The sequence below is a fragment of the Equus asinus genome, chromosome 5 (genome assembly GCF_041296235.1).
Source record: "Equus asinus isolate D_3611 breed Donkey chromosome 5, EquAss-T2T_v2, whole genome shotgun sequence".
Lineage (NCBI taxonomy): Eukaryota > Metazoa > Chordata > Mammalia > Perissodactyla > Equidae > Equus > Equus asinus.
The window spans coordinates 101,825,961-101,846,587 of record NC_091794.1 but is presented as its reverse complement, the minus strand read 5'-3'; the positions used below and the strand labels follow the sequence as shown (position 1 = coordinate 101,846,587).

The window sequence follows — 20,627 nt, the reverse complement described above, 5'->3', positions numbered from 1 at the left end:
CTCCTCAGAGCTGTGGTACACTGAAGGTGAGCACTTGGGTTCTGGAGGCAGACCTGGGCTTCGGATCTAGGCTGTGTGCTGCTTAGGTGTGTGACCACAGGCTCCTCCTTCCTTAAGCCGGGTGTCACTCAGATGAGGCACTTAAAGTGCCAGCAAGTGCCCATCCTATAGTTTGATCTTAATCACCTTTGTCTAGAATCAGGTAACATCCCCAGAGCTGTTCCTCATAATGGTGATGGAGAGGAAACGGCCGTCAAGGATCTAACCTGAAAAGCATCTTGAGGGGTCTGGGGGGCAAGGGACAGATTGGTGCTCTCCGTCACCATCCACCATTCTGGGATCCCAGCAGAAAAAAACCTGCTATGGGACCAGGGTCCCCAGGAACACCCTTGATACCAAATCAGGCATGTCTTCAATTATACCTCTGGACTGAAGCTTCCAAATGGGTGGGGGTGGGGGAAAACGGATGGTAGGAGCTGGGCACTGGGTTGGGGGCTGTGCGATTTGAGCTGCTCTCTATACAGCAGGAGGGTTTGGATACACTGAGGTGTGGCACAGATGCTAAGGTGCACCCCGCAATCCCCAACTGGTGTTCACACCCTTGTGTGTAATTCCCTCCTTTCAGCGTAGGCTCGACCTGTGACCTCTAACCAGCAGAATAAAGCAAAGATGACAAAATTTCTCTTCCATGATTACATTGTATAAGATCACAACCTCTGTCTTGCTGAGAGGTTCTGTCTTGCTGGCTTTGACGAAGCGAGCTGCCATGTTGTGTGAGCTGCTCTAGCCGAGAGTCGAGGTGGCAAGAGCAGCCGGCGGCTGACAAGGAGCTGAAGCTCTTAGCCCAGCAGCCCAGGAGCCGAATGCTGCCCAAACCACGTGAGCTTGGAAGCTGATCCTTGCCAGGTGATCCTTCAGATGGGCCCCAGCCCTGGCTGACACCTGGCTGCAGCCTTGCAGAGGGCTCCTGAGCACAGAAAGTGAGAGGGGAAATGTGTTGTTTTAAGCTGCTGAGTTCATCGTAATATTGTTCTGCAGGAAGAGAGAAGTCGTACAAGAAGTGAACAAAGCGTATCTGAAGCGGGCATTGGTGTGAAAAGATCCGGGCAGATTGATGGCTGTGTGGCCTTGGGAGGTCACTTGCTGTGCTCCTGCGGGCCTGCCTCTCCCCCTCACAGGGAGGGTAGCTATTGCTTATGTAACCCTCACTCTGCTAGGTGCTGTTCTGTGCGCTTAACGTGAAGCTCCTTCATCATCCTAGCAGCCCCACAAGGCAGGGGCTCCTCCCTGTTTACAAATGATGAGATGGAAGTATGTGAGATTGTGTACTTGCCCCAAGTCACTCAGTTGCTAGGTGGCCGGCTGGGATTGGAACCGAGCAGCCTGGCTCCAGCATCCGTGTTGATCTACTTGAGCTGCCCGCAGGGCCGGCACATAAGACCTGCCTAATACGCGCCAGTTCACATTCCCGCCACATGAGTTAAAAAGGCCCTACTATGGCAGGTACTCAATGACAGGCAAGGGGTGGGGCTTTATCCCATAGGTGATTGGAAGCCACTGAAATGCATCATGGGCACACAGTAGGCGCTCAGTAGCTGTTGATTCTTTGGAGGAAGTATCAGGAAGATACTATGTAGGCAGAGTGGACTGGAGTAGAGAGAAGAACAATTTTTCCTCACTGCAGCTTGAATGCAGACAAATATTTTAATGTTTTCTTTCTGATTACTGATGTCATGCAGATATGAAAACAAAAAATACTAATCATCTGTAATATTGTCATAGCAAACGATTGGAAATAGCCTACATGTCTACATTAGTTATCTATGCTGTGTAACAATCACCCTCAAACTTAGCAGCTTAAACAGCACAGATTTATTGTCTCATGGTTTGTGTGGGCCGGGAGTCCAGGTGCAGCCCAGCTGAGTCCCCTGTCTCTGCACCTCTCTCAGGCTGAGGGGTTGTCTGAAGGCTCGACGGGAAGGATCCCTTTCCAAGCTCACTCACATGGTGCTGGCTGCTGACAGAGGTCACTCACATATGCTTGCCACGCGGGCCTCTCCATCATTCACAACTGGGCAGTTTGCTCCATCAAAGTGAACAAGTGAGAGTGCCAGGAAGATAGCCATCACAGTCTTATCTCAGAAGTGACATCCCATCCCATTGGCTGGATTCTGCGGAGGGGAAGCAGGTCGGAGGTGCCACCCACACTCTCGGGCTGGGGCATTGCACAGGGTGTGAGTCCTGGGAGGCAGGGATGGTCGAGGACCATCTTAAAAGTCTACCTACAAATTTGTTTCCTGTGACTGCTGTAACAAATTACCACAAACTGGGTAGCGTAAAACAGCAGAAATTTATTCTCTCCCAGTTTGGAGGCTAGAAGTCAAATCAAGATGGCAGCAGGGCCACACTCCTTCCAAAGGCTGTAGCATTCCTCGGCTCGTAGGAGCCTAACTCCAGTCTCTGCCTCCGTCTCCACATGGCCTGCTCCCTGTGTATCTGTGTGTGTCCTCTCCTCTTCTTGTAAGGACACCCTCCATTGATTTGGGGCCCACCCTAGATTTAGAATACACCTAAATTTTAGGATTTCATCTCAAAATGCTTAACTAATTACATCTGCAAAGGCCCCGTTTCCGAGTAGGGTCACATACACAGGTACTGGGCATTAGGACTGGAACGTATCTTTTGGGGAGACACAATTCAGCTCACCACAGTCTGCCCACTCCAGTGGCCATCAGTCAGGGATGGGTTATATAAATTTAGTTATGTTCATCCAGTGGATTGTTAGATCCCTGGGGGAAACAGAGAATGGAAAAACTCTATATATTGATGGCAATGATCACTAAGCTTTAGCAAAGGCAGGCAGCAAGGTGCAGAATAAGGAGTAGAGAAAATATGCTCTCTGCTGCATAAAAAAATGGGAAGGGAAAGCACACTCTTTATGTGCATAAAGTACCTCTGGAAAGATATAGAGGAAACAGCACCCCACAGGTTGTCCACAGGGCGAGACTGGGTGACTAGGAGACGGAGAGAGACTTACTTTTAATGTATAACTTTCCGTACTATTTAAATTCAAACCATGTAAACATACCGTCTTTGTGTATGTGTTTGTATGTGTGTGAGAGGAAGATTGTTGCTGAGCTCACATCTGTGCCAGTCTTCCTCTATTTTGTGTGGGATGCCACCACTGTGTGGCTTGATGAGTGGTGCTGTCTGTGCCCGGGATCCGAACCTGTGAATCCCAGACCATGGAAGTGGAGTGCACGAACTTAACCACTATGCCACAGGGCTGGCCCCATATCATCTTTTCAAAGAAAGAAAATCTACGTTTAAAAGGTCAACTGTCATACCAACATCCAAAGATAAAAAGCAGGGTTAACATTTTAATGTCTTCTCATCTTTTTCCTAATACATCTATATATAAGAAGTACACTTGGGCTGGCCCTGGGGCCGAGTGGTTAAGTTCGTGCGCTCCGCTTTGGTGGCCCCGGGCTTCACTGGTTCAGATCCTGGGCGCAGACGTGGCACGGCTCATCAGGCCATGCTGAGGCGGCGCCCCACACAGCACACCCAGAAGGACCTACAACTAGAATATACAACTGTACTGGGGGGCTTTGGGGAGAAGAAGAAAGAAAAAAAAGATTGGCAACAGATGTTAGCTCAGGTGTGAATTTTTCTTTTACAAATAGGGGCTTATTCTGTCCTCCTGCTCTGAGACCTTAACTTAGTGTCTTGTACCCTGTCTCCAGTCACTGAATGGCTTCATGGTTTCCCATCAGGTGAACAAGCCATGACTTATTTATACGTGCGAGTCACTTATTGCTGGACAGCTTTGTCTTTCTAATTTTTTCACTCCTAAAGTCAGGCATTGTAGAAAGACCTTGCGAGTTAGCCTTAAGCTATCCTGCGAATCCAGTTAACCAAGCGCCCGTCCTCTGAGCCTGCTGGTTGATGTGGCTTTGCTGGTGGTGGGCAGAGTCCAGCGCAGCCTAGTGCCCGGATTTGGCAGGCACTTGGCCCTAGCAACCCCGGGGGTGGTAACTCCAGTCGCTTGTTACCCTGTTACCCGAGTGCAGATTTAGAACCCTCCACAGTGAGCAGGTGAGCACTGGCACAACTCCCTTCTGGTGGCTGGTCTCAGGGTTGCTGGGCTGGGTGCCACCTGGTTATGGGACAGGGTGACTGGTGGGCAGCAGCCCTGGGGATTCACATGACCACAGGCCAGGCTGAGCCGAGCAGAGCCGCTGAATCAGCACAGCAGGGGACCGAGCCCCTTCACAGAGAGGGGAGCCAGAGGCCCCCTGAGGAGCTCCCTGCACAGGCTCCTGTGGGCTCCAGGTAAGAGGGTAGAGGAGAGAGGAGCCATATTTGCTGTCCCTCCCAAAGTCTCATGTGAGGCAGCACAGTAGAAAGAGCGTGGGATTAGAAGCCATAGAACTTCCTGCTGTGTGTCCTTGGGCAAGTGACAGACCCTCTCTGAGTCTTGGTTTCCTCATCTGTAAAATGGAGCTAATCCTAGAACCAACTTTGCAGCCTACATCCTGCTTCACAGGAGTGTTCAGAGGGGCTGAGGACAGAATGAGAAAATACAAGAGGCAGCAGCCAGCACCGTGTGGCACGCAGCCCCTGTAGCCTGCCCACGAGGTGCAGGTACTGGTAACTGAGGGAGACCTGGTGGAGAGGGGCCTGGGCAGACCCAGGTGACAGGCAGGTCCGCTAGAGGGAGGGGCAATGGCAGGGCCAAGTGCAGACCCTGGTGCTGCAAGGAACACTCCAGTGAGGGCCCCCGCAGGGGCAGGCAGGACCAGAAGTGGACTGGTGAGGCCAGGAGCCTTTCAGGGTCTGGGTAGGGACCCAGCAAGTCTGGGGACTCCAGCCAGGGTGACACAGACCTGGGCTATGCTGGGGCACGTGCGGGCTGGCTGTGCGTACTGGCAGAGGTCAGTCAGCCCTCCTTCGGCTGGGCCAGGGACACCTCAGGGGAACTGTGCTATTTTCCTCTCTACCTGGCACCCCACTCGCAGCCACACGCCAGGGACGGACCCTGACCCCAATCTCCCTCGACCAATAGCTCTCAGCCCTGGCCCAGGCCACAGCCTTGCTGCACCCTCTGGGGCCTCCAAGCCCGCAGGGCACATGAGCAGCCTGGAGTGCGGTTTCTCAGATATAAAAACCAGGCTCCTCGGTAACAAAGATAGAACGTGGTACCACGCGTGCCCTCCCACCATGGGGCGACGCAGAACCCGCAGCTGCAGGCCTGAACCCGCAGCTGCAGGACTGCCGCTTTGCTTTCTGGGCATTTACTGTTTTCCAAGTATCAAATCACAAAATTAAACATGCATTTTCAAACAGAGCACACCGCTCCCTCAGCCTGGAGCTTCAGACCCGCCTCCCTTTGAAAGTGGATGATTTGATCCAATGCCTTCAAGAACAGCGGCAGGCGAGGGCCAGTGACCGGACGGAAGCTAACCTAGTGTTACAACAGAAACACGCACCCCTGTTTAGTTTCAGTCGCGTGGTGTCCTCCACGCTCTCACCCCATCCTATTCGGGGAAGGCGCGCGAGCTCGTGAGAAGGAATGGGCAGCAGATGGGGTTCCACCATTTTACAGACGAGTAAACTGAGGCCAGAGCGCCGCCTCCAAGGTGGCAGGACAACAGGAGAAGGGAGACATTCTCCCCACGCTCAAGTCACAGAAGCCTCAGTGCTGCTCCTGCGGCCCCAAAGAGGCGGGCAGGGAAAGCCCGCAGTGGGCCCGCGCCACGGGTCATGGCCGGGCTCAGGAGGCGAAGGCCTTTAAGGCGGGCCAGTGAACGCCGGCCGAGGCGGCAGGGGGACCCTGCAGCTGGGTCTGGGTGCCATTCTGCTCTGCCACCTTGCAGCTCCGAGACCTTGGGGACTGCCAGTCTTCCCTATCCCGATTATGCAGAAGGCGCTAACAATCCCCGCCTGCGGGGCTGTCCGGAGCAGTCAGTGCGACCGCGTCGGAGGAGCCCTCCTCCCGCGCGGGTGCCCCGTAAACGCTCCGCGGAGGGAGCCCGCTGCACGCTGCCTGCGGCCGCCCCGCCCCGCCCCGGCCCCAGGGGCGTGCCCTCCGCCCCTGGCGACGTGGGAACGGGCGGCTCGGGCGCGGGCTCCGCCCTCCGTCCCCTCCCGGCCCGGCCCGCTCGGCCTCGGCGGCGGCGGCGGCGGCGCGCGCGAAGGTAGGAGGCCGGCGGCGCGCGCTCCCGCGGGCCAGGGGCTCGGGCGCGCGGGGCGCGCTCCGGCGGGAGGAGGCCGCGGGGCTGGGATGCGGCGCGCGGGCGGCGGGCAGGCGGGCGCGCGCCAGGGGGCGGGCTGGAGCCGCGGTCCCGGGCCCGGGGGCGCTGGGGGCGCGGGAGCCGCGGTCCCGGGCCCGGGGGCGCTGGGACGCTGGGGGGCGCCTTCGCCGGAGGAGCGCGCCGCGGGCGCTGCGGACATCCTGCAGGCCGCCCTGCTCCCTCTCCGGCCGCTTCTCGCGGGCGCCGGTGGGCCGGACGAGGCGGGGGCCTGCCCGAGCTGGGCGGCCTGCAGGCGCACGGCGAGCGCCCCCAGCCGGGGGTCCCTCGCTCCGCCGGGCTGAGCTGTCGTGGGCGGCCCTTCCCAACGGTCACCACGAACAGCAGATCCCTTCCTGCGGCTTCCTGTGGGCCGGGCACCGACCCTGCCCTCCTGGTGTGCGATGTCACTTCACTTTCAGTGCGGCCCTGCGGAGTGGAAAATAGCTGCATTTTACTAACGAGGAAGCTGAGGCCCAGAGCGGTCAATGGCGTTGCCCAAGATGGCAGAGCCTGTGCAGAGATTTGGGCCCTCCTTGGGTTTCTCGAAATGAGGCCTGCGGCCCCCTGTGCCAGTCTCTGAGCTTGGCATTTTGAACGTGATTTTTATGCAAACCCAAGAGGGCAGTGCTCTGGGCCCATGTCTGTCCCCTGGTGGCCAGTCTGCCCAGCTCCCTCTGGGGCCCGGACTTGTCTAGGGGACTGGGACCCTGGGGGAGTGATCCATGAGGCTGCCTTCTGCCTGTTTTCATCTGAGATTTCCCTTTTCCTTAGCTGAGCCCACAGCAGGTGCTTAATAAACAAATCCTTTGGCAGGAGTGGCCGGAGGCTAAGCCAGGCCTGGCTCCTCAGTCGGGAGGGAGGGTTCAGGAAAGACCACGGGAGTCAGGATCCGGGGATCTTGGGAGTTTCCCTGACTTAGCGCCTCCTCTCCCATCTTTCTCTCAAGCTCTGGGGACCGGGGTCAGCCCTTGGAGACTAGGCACCCTTCCCACCCAGGAGTCCTGTGGGGGGCACTTGCCTGATTTTCCCTGGGATCCCTGAACTCCTGCGATGTGGCAGGTGCTGGATATGTGTTCACTGGGGTCCTTCTGGGATCCCAGTCTATGAGTAACGTCATCCATGGCCAAGACTTGCTCAATGTAACCCCCGCCAAAGCCCAGGAGCATCGTTTCTTTTTCTTTTCTTTTTTTTTCATTTAGTTTCTATATTGTTGTCTCTTCGCATTCATTCATTCATTCATTCAGCAGCTGTTCCTGGTATTTTGGGCCTTAGGCATTGTGGAGACAGCAGCGAACAAGCCCCACTGGTCCCTGCCCTTGGAGGAGACAGACAACATACATGTTGGAGAAAACAGTGACTGACTACTGGCAGGGACCGCTTTTGCTGGGAGGTCAGGGTTTGCTTTCTCAGAAGGTGACATTTTTGGCCAAGGTCTAATTGACAAGCAGGAGTGAGCCATGACAGGAAGGGGGAAGAACATTCCCGCAGAGAAAATGGCAGGTGCAAAGGCCCTGGGGTGGGAGCATGCTTGGTGTGTTTGAGCATCAAGAAGGCCAGCATGGCTGGAGTGGAATGAGCAGAGGGGAGAGGGAAGGAGAGGAGGTGGGAGAAGCAGGTCGGGGCCAGATCGGGCAGGCCTTGTATGCTGTGGCAGGACTTCGAATTTTATTCTGAGTGCGAGAGGAGGCAGTGGGGTGGTAGGGAGGGGGGTGTTTGAGAAGAAGAGGGATGTGATCTCTACTCTCTGAGAATAGAGTGGGGTGGGAGGACAAGAGGGGAATGGGGAGACCCATGAGGAGCCATCTCTGCCATGAAGAGATGGCACTGGCTTCTGTACAACACATCAGAGACGCAGCATGGTGCCTGGCACACAGTAAGTGCAACATAATGGTAGCCATTGCGTTATTGTTTAAAACTGTGGAGCCAGGCATACCTGGGTCTTAGCTGTGGCTTCAGCTCTTCGTGGCTGGGTGCCGTTGAGCAAGGTATTTAATGTCACTGAGCCTTAGTGTTGTCATCTGTCAAGTGGGTAGAACAGTACCTACATATGGGGCTGTCAAACAGATAAGGGTCGGATGCAGAGTTCTGGGCACAGGGCCCGGCTCATGGCTGGTTCAATATTTTTGTTATAATTTCTAGTTAGCAACCGGAGAATAAAGAAGGGGTAAGTGGGCAAGAACAGCTAGTATGGTTGAAACTCCCGAGTCATCTTGGAGGGACTTTTTGGCCAGTTCCTGCAGCCAGACCTGGCAGACAGCAGGTTTGGAGGGTGGGCAAGGGCTGAGCAGGGGTTGGGGGGGGGGGATGGCGCAAAGGGTGTCCCCTCTGTATTTGTTCCCCAAACAATGGCTGAGGGTCTTCTGTGTACCAGGCACAACGTTCTAGGCTGGGGACTGAGACGAGCCAGGATTACTAATGACATAATGATAACAGGAACAATAGCCAACACTTAGCCACCATTGAACTTAATTACCTCTAGTAATTAAGGCAATGCTAGCTGATGTGATGGTGAAACCCCGAGATCTCAAGAGGCTTAACACAACAGAAGTTTATTTCTGGTTCATGAGAAGTCCTGCTGGGTGTTGGCAGGTTGCTTTCTGCATGGTGACCCATGGACCCAGACCCCTTCCATCTTGTGGCTCTGGCATCCTGTAGGATTTCAGGGTTATTTCCAGTTGGTAGACAGGGAAGGAGAGAAACAATTCTTCATGGGAGGTTTTTTTTTTTGTCTTTTGTGGGTTTTTTTGCTGAGGAAGATTTGCCCTGAGCTAACATCTGCTGCCAATCTTCTTCTTTTTGTATGTGAGCCGCCACGACAGCATGGCCACTGACAGATGAGTGGTGTAGGTCCGCACCCAGGAATGGAAGCCAGGCCACTGAAGTGGAGCATGCCGAGCTTAACCACTCGGCCACCAGGGCTGGCCCATATGGGAGGTTTTTATAGGCCAGGTCTGAAGTGGGAAACATTCTTTCTGTCTTAATTCTACTGGCCAGAACTTGACTACATGGCCATATCTGGCTTCTAGCCATTTTCCTAAGAAGGATCGGAAATTTTTTTGGTGAGCACATGGCAGTTTCTGCCACACTGTATCCAGGCACACAGCTAAGCATGGGTCATCTTATTTAATCCTCAGGTTAGAAGCAGACACCATTATTGTCCCATTTTACGGATAAGGAAACTGGAGCTCAGAGAGGCAAAGTCACTGGCCCAGCATCACCCAGCTGGTGGGGAGGCACAGCCAAGATTGGAGTCCCGGCAGTGAGAGGCTGACGCTGTAGCATCCAGACTTTTCCTATGAAGAACTCAATCATTGTTTCGAGAATTGGATGGAAGCTGCCGGTGTTGGAGAGCGGCACACATGCAGAGGGCTTAGATATCATTTCTTGGGATCTGCAGAACCCAGTAGGACTCTAGCGGGAGAAGTTTGGGGGCAAAGCCAAGGGTTGGTATGACCCAGTGCCCAGGGTCCTGGCTTCCTGCTCCCTTCCCCCAGGCCTTAGGGCACTGGCTGGGGGAAGACACAGAATAATTCAGTTCAGTTCACCTCGCACATCTGGGGCCCTCTGTCTGCAGAGCGGGGCAGGCAGGGCTGGAGGTCCCCAGGGGTGTTCGTGGCCTCCCCCTGCTCTCGTGACGGTGTGCAGCCTGTGGAGGGGTTTCTGGAAGGTCTCCAGAGGTGGGAAATGGGGGTCCCAGGTTTTGTAGTGACAGCTGTCTGCCTCTAAATCTGGCCTTGGTTGCCATGGCCACTTGGCGGCGCTTACCTTTTTGGCCTGGTGTGCCCTGTTTCCTGGTTTTCCATTTGCCGAGCAGATTCCCTAGTTGGGGGTGAGGGGTCCAGGCTGGACTAATGTGCATTTATGCAGCACCTGCTGTATTCCTGGGTCTGACCTGGACTCAGTGGTAGAGTCTTAAAGTGCAGATGTCCCAGCCTTGCCCTTGAGGCACTTCCTAGGAGGCTGTGTGGCCTACACGGAATGAGCTGTGGCCTTGCCTTGAATAGGTGGGAGCCCCAAACACTCGGAGCCTCGGTTTTCTCATCTGGAAATGTGTGGAGGTGAGGATTTAATGAGATATCGTGAATGTGCCTCCCATGGGACACTGCACTTAGCGCAGAGGGCGCCCTGAGGCCCAGAGGCAGCAGGAGCCTGGACCCGGGAAGCTGATGGTGGTAGGAACAGGAGCCGCCATTTACTGACTGCTGGCTACGTGCCAGCTGCGGTTCTCTAGCCCTTACACCTTGCGGCCCATTTCACCCTCAGCCTCACAATAACTCTCCGTGGTAGTCCCATTAGTCCCATTTTAGAGAGGGGGAAACTGAGGCTCAGAGAGGTAACCTGTCCAAGGTCATACTGCCAACTGGTGGCAGAACTGGGTTGCCAGTGCGACCCCAGATCTGACCCTGACTCCAGAGCTGCAGGCCTAACCACTGTGCCATCCAGCCTCCTTGGCACAGGAAAGGAACAATGGGAGGCAAGGCAGTGGATGGACCTCTGAGCCCCAGGCCCCTGCGGTACGGGGACTGCGGTACAGGGACTGCACACATCAGATTTTCAAATAAATGAAGTTAGTACTTAGCGAATGCTCTCTCTGAGCCCAGCGCAGAAGCACACAACCTTTATACACACTCGATGTTTTGTTTAATCCCCGAGAAAATCCCATTAAGTGGGTGCCAATATTATCCTCATCTTACACAAGTACTCAGGCTCAGAGAGGCAAAGCTGCTTTCCCGAGGGCACACAGCCAGTGGCAGGGTGGAGGTGGGAGCCCGGGTGTGGAGGATTCAGTTCCTTGATGGTCTGGGCGATTCCACCGCTGACTTCTTTGCCTTACACCTGATGAGGGAGGTCACCCCAGCACCCTGTAAATACAGCAAACCATGTGGCCCCGTTCTGGGTCAGCAAAGATGGTCTGGAGGACTCTGGCTTTTCATGCCTCCTGGATGCTGACCCCACCCTGGACTTGGAGGGCTCTAGGGCCCAGCTGCTGGGGAGAGTGGAGTGTGTGTGTGTGTGTGGGGGGGAAGTCCTCACCTCCAGGTACCTCCCCACCCCCTTGCCTTTCTGCTCCCCCTCCCCCCCCACCCCTCGTCATCCTTCCTCTTCTCTCTGTTCCCCTTCCCCTCCGCCTCGCTTCCCTCCCCTCCTCTCCTTTCCATTCCCCTCCCCCTCCCGGGGACCCGCCCACCTCCGCGGTCACGTGGTTGCACCGCGGGATTTAAGCCTAATCTGCCCGCTGCTCAGCGCAGCAGTCCGGCTGTGGGGCACCGGGGCTGACCTAGTCTGCGGGGCCCTGGAGGAGGGGGGGAGGAGTGCCCACAGCCTCCCCTCCATGAGCTTGGGGCTGGAGGGGTCGTCCGAGGCCCAGCTGGCGCTGGAGACCCTTATCCAGGTGGGTCTTGGGGGCTCTGCCCACCCCGTCCAGGGCAGGGGATCGCGGGCCTAGCAGGAGTGGGTGAGGGGCGGGCGCATCTGGGGGAGAGAGGTGTGGTGATGGGGTGCACAGGGGCCCCAGCTTTCCGCTCGGGCCAGGCTGGGGGTAGAGGCGTGAGTGGGACTCAACTGCTGTGGTTCCCTTATCCCCGTGCCCTGTGCCGGGTGGAGGGTCCCTACTCCCAGGTTTTAGGGTTGGGGTGACCAGTGCTGGCACAGTGGGGTCCTCACCCATCTAGGGTCGGAGCTAGATTGGAGCCCCCACCACTGCTGCCCCGACTGGGTTTGTGAGTGGGTGGCGGGGTTTGGTTCATGTCTCTGGCCCTCAAGGGGGCCTCCTTCCTAGGGCAGGGGACAAAGAGTGTCCTCCCAGGGGCCTGCCAGTGGCGTAGTGGTTAAGTTCACACGTTTGGCTTCTGCAGACTGGGGTTCGTGGATTTGGATCCTTCCGTGGCCAGGTTCACGGGTTCAGATTCCAGGTGTGGACCTACAGCCTGCTCATCAAGCCATGCTGTGGTGGCATCCCACATATAAATAGAGGAAGATTGGCATAGATGTTAGCTCAGGGCCACTCTTCCTCACCAAAAAAAAGTTTCCTCCCTTGGGGCTTTTTCTGATCCTAACTCCCAGGCTTCCTTTCATTTTGGAGACCTCCTGAGGGTCTCCTGGGCACCCACATCTTGGGCGGCAGGACTTTGCCCCTCTCCCACCCAGGCCAGGGAGCCCAGGGTCCCAGGTACCCTGCCGACCCTCTTTCTTTTCCCGCAGACACTGGAGAGCAGTGTCCTGGGGCTGGGCCAGGAGAAGGGCCTGAGCGTGCAGGACCCAGCCCAGGAGTGTCAGCTTGCCTGCCTGCCTGCCCGCATCAGGGAGATTGTCACCCGCAACTTCTCCCAGCCTGAGAGCCCAGGTACCACCCGTCCTTCTCCTGTTCCACGGACACTGCCACATCCCCCCTCTTCTAACATTGCCCCCCTCAATGGTCATAATGATATTAATGATTTATCATTCATTTCTTGAATATTCTCTCTGAGGGAGGCACAACCCTAGAATGGAGGGACCCGTTTTACAGATGAGGAAATGGAGGCTCAGAGGTGTAATTGCCCAGACTTGTTCCCCAGGCGATGCTGCTAGAAGGCAGGGCTGAGTGCCCCTCCTTGCTTGCCCACAGCCTGCTGCAAACACTTCAGCTCCAAACACCACGTTCCCTCCCAGGGAAGGTGTGAGTTGGCTGAACCTGAGGTTACAGGGTGAGGGCACCTCAGCTTAGCCCAGAGCTTTGCAGGAGTCCGAGGAGTGGTGCTGTCCATTCCCAGTGGGGAGGAAGGCTACTTTGCCCCTGCTCCTCCCGGCGGACGGCAGCCACCACCTCGGATGTGCTCTGAGCGTCCGGGAAGGCACTCAGCTGCAGCCGGCATGTTTGCAGCTCTCTTGGTGCCGTTTCTGGTGCTCCTGCCGCACTCCTTGTCCAACCTTAACCGCCTTGGGAGGACCAGGGATACTGGGGCCCCTGCGAGCCCCAGACAGAGAGCCTTAGAGAGCCCGCACCCCAGGCTGGAGGAGCCTGGAGGCCCGTGGTGTGTGTCCACTTCTCCGGCTGGGGGACGGGGAGCCCACAGGATGGGAGGACACTTTGACTTCTCCCTCTGGCCTTCCTCATCCTCCTCCTCCGCCTCCCCATCACCTGACCTACACTATCCTAAGCTCGGGCCTCAGAAGTTACGTGGAGCCCTTCCCTTCGGTGAGGCTTCCCTGCTCTCCTGGTCTGGTTACTGTTCCACCCATTTCACAGATTGGTAAAACTGAGGCCTGCGGAAGAGCAGTAATTGGAGAAGGAAGGAGCCAGAATTCAGGCCTGAGTCTTCTGACTCCTAGATTCAACCTCCCTGGGTGGTTCACCCCTGGGCCTGCTGGGGCCACACTTCAGCTATGGTTGTGTCCACTCCACGTCTAGCTCCAGGCCTGTCTCTGCCCACCTTCCTGTTCTTCAGCTCTGTCCATGCCATCCAGTGCTGCATCCGCTCCCACCAGGCTCCTCCTGGGGGCCTGGTCCATCTTCCTGCTCCAGTGATGGGCCGGGCACCCACAGGGGGAGAACGGCCCCCTGAACCCAGGTAGAAGCCAATCCTGTGCCCGCTGTCCTTCTCCAGCCCCTCTGCCGACCCCAGAGATGGCATCGATGCTGTCGCTGCAGGAGGAGAACCAGCTGCTGCAGCAGGAGCTGTCCCGCGTGGAGGACCTGCTGGCCCAGAGCCGGGCCGAGCGTGATGAGCTGGCCATCAAGTACAATGCGGTCAGCGAGAGGGTGGGTGCTGCCCGGGGCTGAAAGCTGGGCCTGGGGCTCCCCTGCTGTGAGGGTGGGGAGACAGCTGGGGCAGGCCCGCACCCGGGGCAGGATGTGGGCCCTGCCGCAGGCCAGCCGGGGTTCCAGCTGTGGCTCTGCCAACGTGAATGGCCTGGAGTAAATCATTCTTCTCTAAGTCTCTTTTCTGTAGTGGGGATGGTACTATGATGCGGAGGAATCCCTGAGATAATGGAATAAAGTACCTGCCACTAGGGGTATCTCATCAAGCAGGTCTGTCCCAGGCCTGCTTGGGGTGAGGGGCACAGAGAATAAGACCCCTAGAGGCCCCTACCAACTTGAGTCTCTGGGCATCTCCCTATGCTCCCATTTGCGTGGCCTTGGGGTCCACCCAACAATGGCTGGCGGTTGGGACAGGCTGGGGTAGGCAGAGGCAGCGTTCTGCAGGCCCTCTGGGGTGGCCACAAGACCTCCTGCCACTTCCCACGGGGGAGGCCCACCCGAGGAAGGCAGGCTTGCTTGCCTCCATGTCTGGACAGGATTCACATCCCTTGGGGGCCTGTGCTGCAGGCTTGTGGGCGTCTCAGGGCCAGAGGTGCAAGTTGGCTGTTGATGCCCTGTCTCCTTTGGGCCTCCAGGCTCATGGGAGGTGACCCTGGGGAGTTGATGGTGGCTGAAAGTTGGTAGGAGAGTTGCATGAGGGAGGGAGTATGTGTGCAGATGGGGGTGTGTGGGTGGTAGTAACAGTCGTAATCGTAGGTACCACTTATTGAGTGCCTACTATGTGCCAGGCACACGCTGGGTTCTTTACGTTTAATGCACCAAGGTCAGGACCGTTATGATGCTCATTCAACAGAGGAGGTAACAGAGGTTCAGAGAGGGAAAGCACTGTGATGGGGTCACAGAGCCTGTTAAGGCTGTTTCTCGACTCCCAGCCCAGGGCCCTGCACTACAGTTTTGTTTCCTGGGTCTAAGAAGAGATAACTGGGCTGGAAGTTCCACGGGACAGCTGGCCCTGGGCTGGCACGACCTCAGACGTGATCCTCTGATGGTGCAAGTGGGAGACTGAAGCCCAGAGATTGAAGCTGGCCCAGGGTCCCCTGTGTGGTACTGGCAGAGCCAGGGTTGGCCGAGGGCCCCTGAGCCAGGCCTGTCTACGCAGGGGCTTGCATACCCGTGTTGGGAAGAGGGATCTGCATTTCTGTGTGTGGTTGTGGGGTGCGTCCTGTCCTGGTATCTGCCCGCCTGGACAAGCCCCCGACTTGTTGAGACTTGCAGAGGAGTGGGTGGGGTCCCGCAGTGGCCCCTAGTACTGGGGACAGTGCAGAGCCAGCTTTCCCAGGGTTTTCAGGGGGTGCCCTGGGTGGGTTGGCCCGAGTCCCGCGTGGTCGGTGGTGACGGGGCCCTGAGCCAGCCCCCTCCCAGATAGGTCTCTCCTCTTTTGGCCCCTGGGGCAGTGCCAGGCCCCAGGGGGCTGCCTCTTAAATGCCAGCTTCTGACTGACAATGAAGCTAGCGCTGCCCCAGGCTGGCAGGGGAAGGGAAGAAGAGGTGGGAAGTGGCAGGTCCCTTTTCTGCTAGGACACAGCTGCTGGTGCTGGGGCTATAGCATAGGGGGCCCTGCCTTAGTCTAGAAAATGCCCTCATGTGTCTGGGGAGGCGCCTGAGCAGCATGTCGAGGGAGGCTGGGTTTGACTGTGCTCTGTCTGAGCTGGTGTAAGTGAGGCCCCCCTGGAGGCTGGATTGTGTGAGGGTGACCTCGAGGCCTTTCCTTGGGGACAGGTCCACAGAGACCATCAGAGTCTGGAGATCATCTTATTACCGATGGGGAAACTGAGGCCCTGAGAAGGCAGCATGCTAGGCCCAAGGTCAGTTGTAGAGCTGGGCTGAGACCCCTGGTCTGGAGCTCTTAGGTCCTGCGATACTGTCTCTCCGTGCTGGCACTTGTCCCTGTGCCCGCAGCTGGTGGGGCCTGCCCATGTGGCTGTAACTGTTGCATGTAGGCAGGGTTGGGGGGCTGTCAGTGAGGTCGTTCTGGCCCTTTAAACCCCACAGCGTCCCTGCGATGGGGAATGGAGGCCAGGTCTGGATCTGTGTCCTGTTGACTGCATGTAGGGAAACTGAGGCAGGGGCTCCCAGTGGCCACCTCTCAGGTCGGAGGGAGGACCTCAGGGCCCTGTGGAGGGCCCTCTTCTTCCTGTCCCTGAGGAGCTGGTGTTGGGCAAGGCAGCTGGGATGGGAAGGAGGGAGTGGCCCCGCCTCCCTGGGCTCCCCCAGTGTCCATGGCAACCTGGACAGAGTGAGTGAATGCGGATCCTAGGGCAGCGGTTGCCAGGGGAGACAGTAAACTTCTTTCATCTTGGCTTGGTGGCAGCTTCCTTCCCTTTTGAATTACAAGTAAAACTGAAAGGCTGTTTTGTGAGGGGCCACATTTGTGGAAAGGGGTGAGGTGTGGCCGTGAGGGGCCTGGGTCTGGCTGTGAGCACTGGGGGAAGCAGGTGAGCACCCCGTGACTGCCCGAACCCCGCTAATGCACAGGAGCAGACAGCACCTGGTTCGCACAGATGTGCAAAGTATGCTACACACCAAAATACAACCCCGCCGGGGGATGCACTCAGATTCACAGACTGGGCACCGCGTAAGCTACACCCACAGCCAGACGCCACACCGTCCCACCGGGCGCAGAGCATGTCACCCAGACACAGCCGCACCACTGTGATAGACCCATTCCTCAGACTACATGACATATTGTCTCATCTCGTGGATGTGCACGAAGTATGGGGTCACCGACGCACCATGGACATATGCAGAGCCCCAACACACTCCCCAAACCCGCCCACTCATGGTCGTGCACACAGACATACAAACACGTGAACACATGGGTACACTCACAGACATACCCAACGCCTGCACCACAATGTAGGCCTGTGACCACAGATGTCACCTCACCCAAGTCCCCGTGAAGGCCCAGACACAGAGGCACGTAGGGTCCCATGTGGAGACAAATGACAAAACACAGCCCAGGGGCTGGCCTGGTGGTGCAGCGGTTAAACTCGCACATTCTGTTTCGGCGGCCCGGGGTTCCCCGGTTCGGATCCCGGGTGCGGACATGGCACCGCTTGGCAAGCCATACTGTGGTAAGTGTCCCACATATGAAAAAAAGTAGAGGAAGATGGGCACAAATGTTAGCTCAAGGCCAGTCTTCCTCAAAAAAACGAGCATTGGCAGCAGATGTTAGCTCAGGGCTAATCTTCCTCAAAAAAAAAAAAAAAAATCCCACCCACGCCCAGTGAAGTACAACCACATCAGTGCACAACACACACGGCATCTTGGTGCCACTGCCACCACACACAGATGTGGACACTGCCCGCCACCTGACAGGTGGACCCCCGACACTGCCTCCCCCATCCCCTCAGACTCTCTTCTCCCAACTCAAGGTGATGCCCCCCGAGCAGCCCCTACCAGTCCTTCCCTGTGGGTGGTACTCCAGTGGCCACCATCGCCCTGCCCCAGCGCTGTCCCTGGGGAGTGGGGGACAGAGATGAGGTTGTTTTCAGTTTTCTCTGTGGCTCATTGAGCGTCTCCTGGGCGTACTGGGTCCCAGCAGGCCTGGAGGAGCCTGTACCTGCTGCTGACCTGGCCTGAGCGCGTTATTAGCACTGCTGAGAGTAGCTGCCCTTGCTCTTGGCTTCCCTGGGACCCAGGAGGGGTGGGCATGTGAATGCCCTGCCTGAGCTGTAGCCGGCCAGGTGCGGGGGAGGTGGGTGGTGAGTGTGGGCCAGTGTCACAGCCAGTGAGGCTGGGCTGTTGTCCCCGTAGGTTCTCCCTGGGCACTGTCACTACCCTGTTAGTCCTGCTCATCCTCAGCTGCCTCCTCCCTCCCCCATTCCCCAACAGCTGGAGGGGCCCCTGGGACCAGTGGGTGCCTAAGCAGGTTAGGGGTTTCCACCCACGGCTGGTGGGGGCAGCCAGGGCTGGGTCAGCATCCCACCTGTGCCCGCAGGGTCTGCTGACGGAGGGGCTGTAAGCTGCCTGGGGGTGGAGGAAGCAGTGGGCAGCAGAGGCGATGGAGGGGTGGGAACCTGACCTGGGCTGGGACAGAGGGGCATCAACGAGAGGGGCTGTGTATTAGAACATTTGTGAGCGCCTCTTACAAATCAGCGTTGTACAGTGGGGAGTGGGGGTGGGGCGGGAAGTTCATCTGTGTCACCCTGGGGATGTTTCACACCACCTGTGTGTGCTCTGTGTACACATGTCTCTGAGCTCAGATGTGCACACATGTATTGATGCCTCTGTTCGAATGTATTCACGTGTGCTCATGCTATTAATTCATGATCTCAGCAAACATGCCACAGTCACTGTTCTGGGTCTAAGATACGGTGGGGGACAGAAGCCAGGCTTTCCTGAGCTCACTCAGGCTGGGGAGACAGGGGCGTGGATCTAAGAATCCTCAACCACAGCCAGGATCAGTGTTTTGGAGGAGAGGCTCATGGTGTACCCAGGCTGCTAAGGTTTGCCCCCAGGTGCATCTCTGTGTTTTGCATGCACATGTTTGTGGGTCCACCTGCATGTGTCTGTGCACGCCCTGTCTGTGTGTCCATGCATGGCTACATTAGCCTGTGCAAATGTTCCTTGCATCCTGGGCTTGCCCACACGTGCCTGCAAGGCATTGTGGGTCTGGGCCCAGCCTGGCGCCCCCTGCAGAGGCCTGTGCCTGCCTCCCCAGGAGGCCCAGGACTCTCACCTGGGGCCCTTCTCTGCAGCTGGAGCAGGCTGTGCGGCTGGAGTCCGGGGAGCTGGAAACGCAGGAGCCCAGGGGGCTGGCGCGGCAGAGCGTGGAGCTGCGCAGGCAGCTGCAGGAGGAGCAGGCCTCCTACCGGCGCAAGCTGCAGGCCTACCAGGAGGGCCAGCAGAGGCAGGCCCAGCTTGTGCAGCGGCTGCAGGTCAAGGTCAGGGTCACCCACTCCTGCTCCTACCCAGCCATGGGCTCACTTTGCCCTGCCCCCACCCCTGGGGCTAACCATCCGCTCGCACCCATCCGCAGATTCTCCAGTACAAGAAGAAGTGCTCGGAGATGGAGCAGCAGCTTCTGGAGAGATCCACGGAGCTGGAGCAGCAGCGGCTGAGGGTGGGTGCCAGGGCGGGGCAGGGCGGGGCAGGGCGGGCCCTTCATCCCTGGGTCCAACCTGATGCCCCCACTTCTCCCACGCAGGACACAGAGCACAGCCAGGACCTGGAGAGCGCCCTCATCCGCCTGGAGGAGGAGCAGCAGAGGTAGGGCGCCACACGGAGGGTGCGTGGCTGGCGTGGCGGTCCTCTCCAGCCACGTGCCCACTGCTCCCTTTTGTCCCACCCAGGAGCGCCAGCCTGGCCCAGGTGAACGCTATGCTCCGAGAGCAGCTGGACCAGGCGAGCTCGGCCAACCAGGCTCTGAGTGAAGACATCCGCAAGGTGACCAGCGACTGGACTCGGAGCCGCAAGGAGCTGGAGCAGCGGGAGGCAGCATGGAGGCGCGAGGAGGAGGTGGGCATGGGGTGCTGGAGGCCAGCGGGGCCTCAGGGGTGCAGCCTGACTCGAGGGGACCGGCCCTTGCAGAGTGGTGAGGACTCAGATGTTGGGAGAGGGAGGGCCCTTCTGGCCAGGGGAACCCTGTAGGAGAGTAAAGGCTTGTCGTAATAACAGCTGGCCATGGTCAGCATGTCCCAGGTGCCAGGTGTGCATCTTCTCTGCTCCTCATAGTAACCGTATACGAGGTGCCATCATCCTCATGTTAAGGAACCTGCCCACGGTCCTGCAGCTGGCAGCGGGGATGCAGACCTACGTCCCTGGCACTTTCTCCCTTTTGAGTTGTCTCTTGCAACCGGGAAAGGCACTGAAAGCCCGTTCCCTGTGTGAGAGGGCGGCTCCGGAGCGCGAGCGTGACAGCTCCGACACAGCCTCTAGGCAGGCCCGGAGCTGCCCCACGGGAAGACCGGCTCCCCGGGCAACGGTGCCTCCCGGGGTGGTGAGAGCCGGGGAGGACGCGGGCCGGCCCTCGCCCCAGGCCCTCACTCAGCCGTGTCCCCCGCAGTCCTTCAACACCTACTTCAGCAGCGAGCACAGCCGCCTGCTCCTCCTCTGGAGGCAGGTGGTGGGACTCCGACAGCTGGTCAGCGAGGTGAAGATGTCCACTGAGAGGTGAGGCCTGGCTGGTGGAGGGGGCAGCTCGGGGAGATGCTGTGGCAGCAACTCAACTCAGTTGAACTTCAGTCCAACCCAACACAGCTGCTGTGTGCCAGGCCCTGTGGAGAGGCAGAGGCGACTAGAGATGATTAACTCTTACTACAGGCGTGGCAGTCAGCATTGCCAGGTGTTTACTCTGAGCTGGCCTCTTTGTACCGTTTACTTCATCTAATGTCTACAGCATCCCTACGAGCTGGGAGCTGTAATAATCCCCGTTGTACAGATGAGGACACTGAGGCTCAGAGAGAGAGAGAGCGACCTTCCCAAGGTCACACAGCAATAAGTAAGTGGCCGAGTCAGGATTTACAGTTCCTACTTTTAATCCGCCAGAATATTCAGCTTCTGCTACCAAGGACCTTGCAACCTCTAATGATG

General features: G+C 57.6%; 1 protein-coding gene across 5 annotated transcripts in view; it reads left to right on the top strand.

Annotated features, from left to right (window-relative positions):
* Positions 1 to 11,532: 11,532 nt before the first annotated feature.
* CROCC (ciliary rootlet coiled-coil, rootletin) overlaps positions 11,533 to 20,627 on the top strand; it is a 40,611-nt gene continuing 31,516 nt past the window's right edge. For 3 of the 5 annotated variants that reach the window (XM_044769771.2, XM_070510961.1, XM_070510959.1), the window contains exons 1-8: positions 11,537 to 11,688; positions 12,498 to 12,639; positions 13,880 to 14,034; positions 18,794 to 18,979; positions 19,075 to 19,158; positions 19,243 to 19,304; positions 19,388 to 19,553; positions 20,101 to 20,207. In XM_044769771.2, the coding sequence (XP_044625706.2) occupies positions 11,629 to 11,688; positions 12,498 to 12,639; positions 13,880 to 14,034; positions 18,794 to 18,979; positions 19,075 to 19,158; positions 19,243 to 19,304; positions 19,388 to 19,553; positions 20,101 to 20,207 (962 nt within the window). In that variant the 5' untranslated portion in view covers positions 11,537 to 11,628. Of the gene's footprint in view, positions 11,689 to 12,497; positions 12,640 to 13,879; positions 14,035 to 18,793; positions 18,980 to 19,074; positions 19,159 to 19,242; positions 19,305 to 19,387; positions 19,554 to 20,100; positions 20,208 to 20,627 lie in introns of all 5 variants that reach the window. The other 2 variants (XM_070510960.1, XM_070510958.1) reach the window with 2 other exon arrangements.